Raw genomic sequence first — 13607 nt, forward strand, 5'->3', positions numbered from 1 at the left:
CACACACACACACACACACACACACACACACACACACACACGTAAACAAACCTTTGGAGTACTGAAGAGAGCAACAGTCACTCTCGGTGTGTGACCGGCCAACCACAGAGCGTGAAGACAGTCAGTTACCAAATGAGGATCTTCCTTCAGCACGAGCACGGATATTGAGGTTATTGATGATATCATCACTTTATTTTGTGACGTTTTCAACAGTTGCCCTTCACTTGTCATAGCTCTGAATTTACCCACAATCCTTTGCTACAGCAGCAGAGCTGTTTACTACTGTAGTAGCTGTATTTCTTTGAAAAACCCTCCTGTGCTTATGCAATAGACAAGATACAATATTTACAGTATGTGAACATGCATGTTGACATAAAATACAGTTTAGGAGAGAGATATACTATCTGTTACAGAGCGCCAAAACAGACAGGGCGTACACTCCACAGAGCCCACACCCCCACGGTTTACCTCCTATGATTGTTCAATAAGGGGGAAGGGACAAAGACCAGAGTCATCAAAATCACAAATAAGAGCAACGTGAGAGTGCTGGTGATAACCACTGTGCAGTGTGCTGCCTGTGGCAGGACAAAGAAAACACATATCCTATGTTACCAGGTAATTTTTTTAGGTTTTCATATAAATCAAGAATTGGATGTTCAGAGGTGTTTTCCAGTCATATTAGAAATTTGCATTTTGATGAAGGTCTAGACTTTGGCTTGTCCATCCCACTACTTGAATATACTTTGATCTCGATCTTTCCGTAGTATCTCTGGCTGGATGTTTGGGGTGGTTGCCCTGCTAGAAGGTGAATCTCTGCCTCAGTCGCATAGGTTTTCCTCCATGATTGTCCTGTATACAGCTCCATCCATATTCTCATCAGCTCTGAGCAGCCTCCCTGCCCCTAAGGAAAAGCATCCCCATAGCATGATGCTGCCTCCACCATGCTGAATAGTGCGGATGGTGTGTTCAGGGTGATGTGCAGCGCTTGTTCACCACACTGAGCATTCTGCAGAGCAGCTTCCACCACATGTTTACTGTGTCAACAACATGGCTTTTTGCAAGCTGGAACGGGGACATCTTCTGGCTTTGTTTCAGCATTGGCTCTCTTCCTGCAGCGATTTGTGTATTTCAGCCTGATAGCATTCCTCTGGGCTGCTTGCCTGATCAATATTCTAATTACATTTGTGGCTGTGTTGGGATTTATGGTTGGTCATTAGCATTCAATTACTGTAATAGATTACTGAAAGTAATAAATCACTGGAAGTCATTTTATGAATAGTTTAAATTATTTATGGAAGTTGTGCAATGTAAAAAAAATATTGTATTATATTGTATCCTGCTAACATGTTTTTATTTTTGTCTGTGTGACTCCGGCCTTATAATCTTATTTACGGACTCAGTGGACATGTTTTCTCTTTGCTTCAGCACAGCTGCACCAGGACGGTGAGAGTGAGGAAGGTTTCTCACCCACAGGCGTGGGAACCGCATGTGGGCTCTCACCCCTGTGTTTTCCACCTCTTCGTCCTGGTATAACCAGTAAACTCACCACCGCCTCTCTGCATCCATTAAAATGTGAGCTGGAAGGTTGAACGGGGCACATGCCCAGAGCAGATTGATCAGATTGACTTGTGATGTCTGCATTGTGTATGTCTTTTGAAGCTAGCAAACACTGTGAACAAAGAGAGAGAGAGAGAGAGAGAGAGAGAGAGAGAGAGAGAGAGAGAGAGAGAGAGAGAGAGAGAGAGAGAGAGAGAGTGCGTGTGTGTGTGTATGTGTGTGTGTGTGTGTGTGTGTGTGTGTGTGTGTGTGTGTGTGTGTGTGTGTGTGTGTGTGTGTGTGTGTGTGTGTGTGTAGATGTAATGACCATGAACGTCCACCAGGGGGAGGGAGACGCCGGGTCAGTGTCCTGGCAGTGAAAGTGTTCACGGAGTGATGGATGAGGTGGAATACTCATCCAAGATGGCGGCTCTGGTGGGGTTCTGACAGAGCCAAAATGGCGGCAGGGTTTTACAGATACAGAACTGCTTCCGCAAATACCGGATGGCAGGTTCAGCTGGGCCATCACTCTTCCTGGTCTGGGGGGGGGGGGCGACTGGTCCGGGGCTCGGCGGCTGGGCCTTCTGTGTCCCGCTGAGTTTGGGGCATGGTGGTGGGGGGGCCGGCCCCTGGGGGTCGGGGGGGCTCCCTGCCCGCGAGGCCTGGGGGCCCTGCTTGGCGGCTTGGGTCGGGGCCTGGGACTCTGCACCCTTCGTCCTTCTCTTGTGGGCCCCTCTTGCCTGGGGGAGTGGCAGGCACTCCATCGCGCGCGGCGCTCTGTGGGTCTGTGGTTTCTGTTCAAAAGCGAAGGCAGAGGCCGTCAGTGTTCTGTTCACCCGCGGTCCGTGCTGGTACATCGCGGGGACGGACCGCGGACGTGATGCAGAGAAGCTCGGAGCTCGGAGCTCTGGAGCGCGATCAGCGCCGGAGTGGAGTGGCTGCTCCTGCGTTTGATCAGAAAGCTACAGGCTCCCGTGTCGCCAGCCGGGGCGCTCGGGTGCGAGACAAGTCACCGGAGCGTTCGCTCTCTCGGAACAAAGACGGAAGTTGCAGCTGCAGCTTTCTGCAAGTGCAAAGTGAAGGATGTAAACAACAACAGACGATTCATAAGATCTAGATCTGCAGCCAAGTTGAGACGACTGTTGTAACGTCACATATCTGTGGAGCTCTTAAGCCCCGCCTACTTTTTAAGCTCCTCTCTGCGGTGGAAACGGGCACCGGTTTCACTTTGCCGTACTGCTCCTTACCGCTCCTTACCGCTCCGTTCCGTTCCGTTCCGTCCCCGCACTTTTGTGTGGTGGAAACAGGGCTTTTACGTCTTGAAGTCGCACCAAAACCGCTGAAGGAAGGAATCTCAGGAGAGAGGATGGATCAGCGGATGGTTTGAATCTACTGGCTGTCCTGACACCAGCAGGTGCTGCTCTCATGATGATAAAGCTCTGATGGCAGGGGACCAGGGGGCTTCGTAGGCACACACCAGAACACTCCACAGGCCTCCACCTCTCAATGTGGAGGAGCAGCCGCTCTGCTTTGTGTCCATGAGTTCATTCCATCACAGAGACTGAGCCTCCTCCAACCTGCAGAGTAAACCCTTTTCAAACCATTTAGTCAACAATCAATCACTGCTATCACTTCTTCCTTGTGCTGTTTCGTGTATTCATCTGTGCTTATAATTTAGTTTTCTTTATTGCGATAATGACTAGATTGTACTTGCAGAACATATTTTCATACCAATGAGACTTCATGGCACAGGGAAGGTAAAGTTAAAGAAAGAAAGAAAGAAAGAAAGAAAGAAAGAAAGAAAGAAAGAAAGAAAGAAAGAAGTTAATCAGAGAAGCAAAGCTAATTTCTCAGAAAGTTGACACCATGTCTCCTGATCACTTCCCCACACTTTACATGGAAGGATAAATAAAAAAAAACCACGGGGCCCTAAATTGAGCCTTGAGGTACACCGCATTTAATTCCATGGATTCCTGAGGAGCAAGTGTCCTTACGCTGTGAGATAGGAATTGAATGACTTAAGGACAGCCCCACACAGGCCAACCAAGTCTTTTCAAAACAATATGTGGATCTACTTTTATCAAAAGCTGCACATTGATCCAAGGACCCAGACTCACAGCTTAGTTGCCTCCATGTTACATCATAGGTCATCATGATGATTTAAAAAAAGAAAAAAAAAAGCTTGCTGTTTCATCTGGTACATTTTGTTGCCTGTTTGTGGTTTTGTGACACAATATTTGTATAAAATAGCAAATATTAGTACAATGCAAGGCAGAGCAAACATGATTCCCACGCAAAGAGTTGGTGGTGTTACAGATAAGTCTCGCACACCGTGACTCTCTGTTTATGTTCACACTGCAAGCTTTATGCAATGCCGGTTTTGGGGTGTTAGAAGTGCAGTAGTCAGCAGTTTTTATTTATTTTCGAAGGGCCACTGGGTTAGTTGCCTCATTGAACTGGATCAGGTCCAGCAGTAAGACCAAGCCAGAGCACAACAGCTGGAAATGTCTGGATTACATTTGTTATGTACATCTGAGTAAAACACATCACCATGCATGTCGGGTTAAGAATCTTGTTTTAATCGTCCCTCTTCAATTGTATTGCTCTTACAACCAGAATAGCAGAAAACCGCCACCTCTGATCCTGGTTCTGCAAAGGTTTCTTCTTGTTCTGGAGTTTTTCCTTTCCACTGTCGCTTATGTGGATTTGTTGGTGTTCTCTCTTTTAAAGCACATAGAAATGACTGTGCAGTATGTGGTGCTATATAAATAAAGTTGAATTGAATTGATTTACAGTCTACAGTCAACATACAGTACGTCCTCAGGCGCTATCAGCAGATTGATTTTGTTTTAAATGTATATCACTAGTAGATTTTGCTGCCAATCACATGTGGAAGAATCCATGAATTTAACTCATTTTAAAATCACAACATATAACCTATTGATTAGGCCTTTATGGTGAAAAGAGGGGCCTTCTGAATTCTCTGAATTGCTGTGGCCCCACGACACACTTTCCATGGAACCAGTGCAGCCTGGCAGTGGGGGGGGGGGGGGGTGTGGGGGGGGGGGGGGTGTCACATCATACACAGTGGGCGTCTCTGCTGCACATCATTAATAGGCTGCTTTTTAATTCATGCGTATTTTAAGAGGTTTTCTGCGTGATTTTGCAGAAAACTTCTGACTTCACCGTCATGAAGGCTTCTGGCTTTTTTGAAAGTTTTCCATTAAAAACTGCACCATAGGGAGAAAAGTATGATCAGAAAATCATAAAATACAATGTTTTTTATTGAATCTGTAAATCTGGTGATGACTAGCTTAAAATCTAAGGTTTTTAGATTGACTTTTCCTTATAAAATTCTGAGGAGTTAAAACAAAAAAACAAAAAATTACCATTATAAATGATTTCATTAAAAGTTGAAAATTCCCATTAATGGAGCTGAAATATAACATTATGATATTGTGCCGCTGGAAGCAACTACACAATAAACTAACATAATTCAAAGTGTAACAGACACAACAGTTGTTTCGCAATATAAATTCCGAACAGACAAACTTAAATCATCTGATTTGCCCAAGACAAGTTGAGCTTCTCATCTGTTGATAATAATAACATCCTCTGTAACGTGGTTAACTTCTGCTTTATTAGACTGTCAGGGTCTCACTTTAGTGTTTTGAAGTTTGACACTGAATAATCCTATATATTTACCTGTTTAAAACAGAAAACCTTCCTTAACTACATATTCATTCTGTCACTAATTCATGTGAAGAGCTTTCTCTACAGCCAATCTCTGGATATCTCCTCTTCTCTTTGACCAGGATTGAAGCTGAACCTGCAAATGACCATTCATCAGGTAAGTAAATATAAAAGAATAAAGGGAGCCATTTAAAACTTTACTATTGAATTCAGATAATGATGTTGTTCTGCAGCCATTCCGGACCGCTGCCTCGGCCTTGAGATGGACGCTGTTGCTGTGAATGAGGAAGGAATCCCTTACTTTTTCAAGGGTAACTTACACGTCATTAATGATTGCCCAAATCCAGATGCAGCTTTTAGTAAAATCCTTCTGTGTGCCGTTTCACTTCATCAACTTTTAGCCCACAAACTGAAGCAGAAAATGTGTTGAGTTGCTTTGACTTTGACTTCCTGTTCCACTCAGATGGATTCCTGTTCAAGGGCTTCCACGGCCCAGCAGAGAAGGCCAACGAGACCTTCACTGAGCTGGACGAGCATCATCACCTGGGCCATGTGGAGGCCGCTTTCCGCCTGCACTATGAAGACCATCCCAGCGAGCACAACAACCTCATCTTCTTCTTGGTACGAGCACAAGTTCCACTGAGCTGCTCGGGTAAAACATTCAGGATGATCCAAACATGAAAATCGAGAAGGATTTCTTATTTTTGCAGGAACATTTTTTCCTGGTGGTATTTTATTTTTGGCAGTGACCTTATTGTACATTGGTGCCCTGACTGTCCTCTGATGGTGATGAAAAGCTGCAAATCCAGGTGTCAAACACATTTTAGTTCAGCCCAATTTCACCTTGAGAAGCACAGATGAAAGCAGCCCCGCAAAATGTTATGGTGACGCCGCAGCAGGCAGAAATAAAAACAAACACCCCTTTAAAGTATAAAATTTTTTTCACACCTTCAAAACAATTGTACGCACATTGTGTACAGGATTCCGGCTGGCGGCGCCCTGGTGAAGGTGGCGTTCCTACTGGAGAGAGATCAGTAAACAAATGTCTCATATAAACTGCAGTTTCCATATGATTTTCAGCCTTAAGGTGTTGAAAACAATGAGGATTAATGTGAAATGAGACAAGTTCTTGAATGAGGCTATTAGCTTGACTAATGTTTTGGAGACTTCGCCTGTGGGCTACGACCACTGTGGGTCACATTTTCTGCTTATTTGCTGCAGGACAACAAAGTTTTCAGCTATTACCAACACAAGCTTGAGGAAGGTTACCCCAAAAACATCTCTGAAGTCTTCCCGGGAATCCCCGATCACCTGGATGCAGCTGTGGAGTGTCCCAAAACCGAGTGCGATGAAGACTCTGTCATCTTCTTCAAGGGTACGACCACCTCCAAACACTGTGAAGGTACTTTATGGAGTGACTTCATGATTCCCAGCGTTCTGTTTTTCTGGGTTTCTTTGGCAGGAGATGACATCTACTACTTCAACGTGAGAACCAAGGCCGTAGACATGAAGCACTTCAAGTCCGTGCCAAACTGCACATCCGCCTTCCGCTTCATGGAGCACTACTACTGCCTCCACGGACACATGTTCTACAAGTTCGACCCCAAGACCGGTGAGGTGCACGGCAAATACCCCAAAGAGGCACTACTTCATGAGATGCTCCAAGTTCAGTAAGTCAGCTTTACAGTCTCATAAAAGATTTTTGTCTTCATTTTATAATTGCTCAATTTTGGGGGATTTGTCTGGATATTTCCAGGATCACCAAAAGCCTTATGTCTGTAAAGGCTTCTTTGTGATGCTTTTGCTATTGAGAATAATCTCATTCATATAGAAATATCACGCTAGTTAATTGGAGGAAGATGAACTATAAATTTGATGCAAGCAGAGGCTCAGAACTAACGGCCATGAGAAGAAACAGCCAATTGAATTGCAATAAGCTATTATAGCGTTTCATTGAGGCTGCTCACAGTAGCGGTGCCAGGATTGTGATTGTGGGTGGGCCTCCAGAACACTGGATGGGCCAGTCAACACAAGCCTAAAAAAAACCAAGGGGTTCCCCTTCATCTCCGTTTCAGTGCTTTTGTGCAGCACTGAGGACAAAGACTCAGTAGAGTCGCTGTGTGGCTTCACTTGCTCTCTGCAAGGCTCCTCTGCAGACCTTACGCAGGCCGGGGTGGTACATGATTGTATTCATGATCCAGTCTCCATAATGTAACGTAATGTAATGTAACGATCAGCAAAATATCTCCACTTCTGCCACCCAGCGTTCTTCACCTTTCCTAAAATAGTTTAAGTTTCATTTCAGGAGTTCTGAGCTGTTTGTGTATCTTTGCTTTTAATTTGTGGTTGTACAGACAGGGAGATGGAGGATTTTGAATGGGGGGGCAGCGGACCCTGCATAAAGGGTGGGTGAGGATTTTGATTTAACTATGCAAAGGTAGGTACATTGCAGAGAGCATGTTAAGAGTCAACACCTGGGGTAGAAGCTGCTGATTGGCTGAGAAGCTTCCACTCAAAGCTTTCCTCAGGCTGCTTATTGGATGAACTGCGACAATAAGAATCACTCACTGCTCACTAGAGGCCGGGGTCAAAAGCATGGTCACAATAGGTGGGCCGGGCCTACAGTGGGGGGTCCAGGCCCACCCGGGGCCAGTAGTAGCACCGCGGGTGGCTGTAAATGTGTCACAGTGTCTGTAGTTTGAGACAAATGTCTATTACAGTCTCATTATTACAGTCACAGAGTTAGTTCCTCCTGTAAACAGGAGTGCAGCAAAATAGTAACTGTTAGGACAACAGTGTAGGCTGGTACTGAAGCTAACTGTCAGTACAGACTGCCAATTTAAATTTCAATACACAACTGAGAAAAGCTGAAGTTGAGACTATAGTTACTGATGCGACACTGAAAGGAAACGATGTTCATGACGAGAAGCTCGTGGTGCGTTCAGGAGCCCCCGGCACCTCGAGGAAGTGACGTGCATCAGTAATACTGTCTTTACAAATTTAACATGTGTACATAGAGCCGTAGTAACTTTTCTTTTGTGATGAAAAAAAATCCATGTTAATTGATAAGAGGTTGTATTCTGATCTTTTAACAAGGGAATTGATCCTAAAAGAGCCCCTTTTGGAGCAGAAACATCAACATTCTTCTCTTGATCCACCAAAAGAGAGAGACTCTCCTGTAATTGATTTGTAAGACAAATCAATGCTCACTAACTTTAACTGTGACTGAAATTACAGAATGGTAATCATTTGTTAATTAGCTCCTGCCCACCGCCGTCTCCTGGTGACAGTGAACACACTCTCGTCTGAGGGTTATCCTCAGGTCCTGACCTCCGTGCTGCTTTCTGTTCAGGTGATGACAGCGACCACGTGGAGCGGGAGCGCTGCAGCCGTGTTCACCTGGACGCCATCACCACTGATAATGAGGGAAACATGTATGCCTTCAGAGGTCAGCCATTATCTGTGTGGTTAGAATTCCAGGAAGTTTTGGGGGCCAATGTTTAAACAGAAGAAAGTAAGGTCCAAACTGGTACATGAGGTCCATTTATATGCAGACGATGTGAATTTATATGTGAAGTTCATGGTAGTTTCTTTAGTTTTAGGAACATTCAGGCTTTTACCGCCACCTTAAAATCCTCCCATCCTTTTCAGGCGACCACTTCCTCCACAAAGATCTGAACGACACCCTAAAGGCGCAGACCATCGAGAGCGCCTTCAAGGAGATGCACAGTGAGGTGGACGCTGTCTTTTCCTTCCAAGACCATCTCTACATCGTCAAGGTCAAATGAAGCACACTTCAAATCCATCCTGTCGTTACTTTTTCTGAAGGCTTGAATGAACTTTCATTGTTTTTGTCTCCTCTCACCTTTAGGAGAATCATGTCTTTGCGTACAAAATTGGTGAGAACCACACTCACCTGGATGGATACCCCAAGCCTCTGAAGGAGGTGCTGGGCATCGATGGCCACATAGACGCCGCGTTCAGCTGCGACGATCCTCAGCATGTTCACATCATCAAAGGTAACAGCAATCCAGGAAATTACTTTAAATTCCACTTTAACTTAAAGGCCTAGGGAAATATAACACCCTATTGTGCAAAAAATGATAGTTCGGGTACTAGTTGAAAGGTTTCTCCGACATTGCCCCACCGCTGTTTTCGCATAACAAACTTATTTAAATTTTGAATCTCCAGCTGACGAAATCGGGGGAATCCTTCTCCTTTGTGGCCATTGTGGGCGGAGCCTATGCGTGACATCACGAGTTGGACACAATCTCAATCTGTTGTGTGGCGTTGATCTTGGCTTGCGTTGTTTCCCGTCTTAAATATCAACATTTTTACAGTGTTTTGAAGTTATAGTCTGCGTTTTATGAGCCTTGATGAAAGATTGAGCCTGGAAGAGACCAGAGAGAGGAGAAATGTAGGAGGGAAAAACAATATCCAATGTGGCAGGATAAAGGACATGCTGGAGCTGAAAGTAAACTTGTCTTATATTTTGCAACCGTCAAACACCAAAAACAGAACAGCACAACACATCCAAAACGCGGGAGTCCCCCTGGGCTAAACACCAGGAGTTAGCCAAGGCTGCGCACACGTGCGGCGGGAGCCCTGCACAGAAAAATGTGAGGGAAAAGGAATCCACCCTCGTCCGAGCCCAGCAGCGACAGCATATTGTCCATCAGTTCCACAGCCGAGCCGTCTCCCAAACCAGGCAGGGAGACAGTCTGTCCGCCCTCTCAGCGGCAGACAGGCTGTACCTCCGGAGCAGGAGCTGCTTGTGAACGGCGCCCTTCCCAAGACGTGGGAGAGCGCGCAACAGCTGCATGGCCCGGCGAGTGGACTGCTGGTCTAAGGCTGTGACGATCAAGTAATACCTGGACTCATCTTCGGTGATTCCGCGCAGTCGGAAAACGTTTTGACATGATCCAGGAAGCCGGTCGTTCTGCCAAAAGTCAGGAGCCTCAAAGCCGCGGTGAAAACTGCCGGCTGCTGAGGAGACGAGGACGAATCAACGTCACAGTCTTCTGCTTCCTCAAACATGTTCCAGACGGGGTCACCGATGGCAGAACCACCTTCTGTGTCTTCTACATCAATAACTGGATTTGAAATGCCCAATGATGATGAAATATCGTTAAATTCAGCCTCTTCGTCATCAAAACTCCGATCTGCCATAATGTAAACACAACTTGGGCACAGCGTGTCTCCAACTCATGACGTCACGCACATATCGTCTGCTACTTCCGGTTTGGTCAGAGGCAGTTCACCGAGCAGCGAAACTGGTGCCGTTTATCGGCTATTTTCTCGCAGATTGCCATGTCTTAAACTTTTACCCTTGGGCCAGTTAGCATATAAATGTCCCTAGAAGCGATAGCCAGAGGGTTTTGGAGGTCGAATCTTCATTTCACTAGGCCTTTAAAACACAATATGATGTGATACGATGTATGGTTTCGGGTTCAATGAACTTATAATACAGGGGTAACAAATGTACGGCCTGTGGTCCACAACCAGTCCACCAGAGAGTCCAGTATGGGCGTCAAGATGAAATTATGACATGCCTACACTATAATTATATGACCACTTGAGGCGCACTGTGGTCTGTACAGGTCAGTTCAGGTAATCAGGATTGCTACACACAAGTAGAAATGTGTCAACAATCAAAGATAACATCTAGAATTTACCAAGTTATTCTGATCATAATATGAACTGGTTTTCTATATTTTTGAGTTCCATGTGGCCAAATGTTTTTGAAGATGTAAATACTGTAATAAGACTCCACTTTCTACCAGGAGCAGGTAGAGGGAGCACATAACTCCATTCTGGTTTCCCTCCACTGGCTGCCTGTACATTTTAGAATTCACGTTAAGATTCTTCTATTAGATTTTAAATCTCTGAATGATCTGGCCCCACCCCCCTCTCTGAGCTGGATCCTGAAGTAGAATGAGTTTTGACACCACTGATATATGGTTAGCATGGTGGTTAGCATAGTGGCTTGCATGGTGGCTTGCATGGTGGTTAGCATGGTGGTTAGCATGGTGGCTAGTACTAGCTGACCAGCTGGGACTGGTGTCTGCCTTCAAAAGGTGAATTCTTCATCTCTGGATGATGGCACACAGCACCTTTCTACTATATAAATATTGGTACACCTCAGTACTCTGAAGTCTCGTTTCCACCGCACAAAAAGCACAGGGAAGGAACGGAGCGGTACAGAGCAGTAAGGTAAAGCATAATCAGAGCCAAATGCAGGTGTGTTTCTTTCAGAAAGTAGGTTAAAAAGTGGGCGGGGCTTAGAGCTCCACAGATATGTGACGTTACAACAGTAATCTCAGCCGGGTGACAGATCTGGACCTTATGAATCTTCTGTTGTTGTTTACATCCTCCACTTTGCATGAGTTGTTTTGTTTTGTCTCCCTGCATCTGAGCGCGCTCTGGCGATGTCTTCCCGCATTGGAGCATGCTCTGGCAGCTAGCCGGTTAGCGGCTATCCGGTTAACACTTCCATGTTGCGGCGTGACGTGAAGCGGCGAGCGGTCTGCTCCCGAGTCTGTTCCTGCCCGTCTGCTCTTTCAGGACCAACATCAAAGTTGTGCAGCAAAACAACAACAACAAAAAAACTAGTGCAAAGCTGAATATGTTAACAGCATTGGATTCATAGAGCCGACATATTAAAATGTTGAATCACTGACCAATCAACAGACGGTCCTCCTCTGACGGAGGAGCGAATAAAAAGCCTTTTGTTTTCTAAGTGGTTTAGGAAAAGTTTCACTTTGGCAATGGCTGTACTGTAACGCTGGGAAGAATGATGTAAAGAGGCTTTATCGTCATCCCGGTCGTTAACTGTCTTCAAAAACCAAAATAAATTTGTTCTATTCTCTGTTCTTTTCTATTCTATTGCTTTTATTGTCATTGTACAATAAATTGCACAACGAAATTACGGTGTAGCTAAAAACACAGTAGACATACAATAAACACCGGCAGCCATTCTCACATTCAGCATTGCATTCATCTCAGCAGACACACCATGTATACAGAATAACCTAAACATTTCACACACACATTCAGCTCTCACACAGACCCGCTCACACACACCCAAGGACATAGTGCAGAAATGTAAAAGTTAAAGAAGCGACTGATAATAAGTTAAGTAAAATAACAATGTAGCTGCCTGAGGTACCTTGGCTAATAAGTATGTGCGGTTGAGCACAAGGTACCTGTTATTGTACAGAGTAATGGAGTTTGATATATTGTTGCAGCAATACTAAAGAGTAAAACATTAAAATGAAGGAATGAAGTGAACAAAAGTATAAATGTAAAGCAACAAATGAATGTAGTAGTATGTTGTCAATGTTGTCAATGTTGTATGTTGTAGTAGTGGTCAATGTAGTGGAATTGACCATGATGTGATCTCTATGCCGACTCAAACATTAAACACGACCACTTACATCTTGTCTTTACACATTTCTGTCTTCACTCCCTCAGGTAACAACATCTATGATGTGGACATGAGCGCCGATCCTCGCGCCGCCACCAACGAGCGTCCCATCTCCGTCTTCAAGACGATGAACGCTGCCATGTGCGTCCCCAAAGGAGTGACGGTGGTCGTAGGAAACCACTTCTACCAATTCCAGAGCCTCAAGCTGTTCGTGGCTGGCAGGACGCTGCCCGAGCAGCACCGGGTGTCATTGGACATGTTCGGCTGTGACCACTGAGACGCCGCCATGATGGGATTGAATGGATTGTACAGGAAGTCACATGTCACGCAGTGAAACATGGAAAAACCCTCATCAACAGAACACCAGGCTGGAGGAACACGCAACAAGACGACAGGACTTTTCACTACATTTTTATCAAATGTACACTTGGTTTAATGCTACTCTTTCCTCTCACATCAACATTCTAATTTTTTTTAATTACTCTCATGGATGCTGCAGAGTGCTCTCCCAATAATAGGGAGACGACTACATGCTTGTCTGATTCATTTTGTACAGTGTTGTTGTGAATAAAGAACATTGACAACAACAAGCGTCACAATGTACTTTTTTGTGCTTGATTTCATGGCTTTACACTGGAGGTGTCAAACTCATTTTAGCTCATGAGTCACATACAGTCGTCCCTCACTATGATGCGGTTCACCTCACGCCTCGCTGTTTCGTGGATTTTTTTTGTGTGCAATTTTTGCATGTTTTTTTTATTTTTTATTAAAGGTGTATGAACCGCAGAGTGTTCTGCATCCTGATTGGCTAAGGGAGAACCTGCACATTGTATTCTGTATTGGTTAAGGGACTTTATCTCTCGGTGCGGTGTCTCATGTACGACTCGCCAAATATACATCAATGTCTGATCGATAGATCGAAGTGCTGCATGTTTGCAAGTTTTGTTCCTGA

General features: G+C 44.9%; 1 protein-coding gene across 1 annotated transcript; it reads left to right on the forward strand.

Moving 5' to 3' along the window:
• Positions 1–3279: 3279 nt before the first annotated feature.
• hpxa (hemopexin a) lies at positions 3280–12932 on the forward strand (the record flags this gene model as incomplete). The annotated part of the gene is given in 11 exon segments (XM_080498588.1): positions 3280–3293; positions 5352–5386; positions 5463–5540; positions 5693–5850; positions 6451–6604; positions 6692–6872; positions 6874–6899; positions 8582–8677; positions 8881–9008; positions 9101–9248; positions 12703–12932. Coding segments are annotated over 11 exon segments (1248 nt in total).
• Between the last annotated feature and the right edge of the window lie 675 nt (positions 12933–13607).

Source organism: Blennius ocellaris, assembly GCF_963422515.1.
Source record: "Blennius ocellaris genome assembly, chromosome: 6".
NCBI classification, from domain to species: Eukaryota; Metazoa; Chordata; class Actinopteri; order Blenniiformes; family Blenniidae; genus Blennius; species Blennius ocellaris.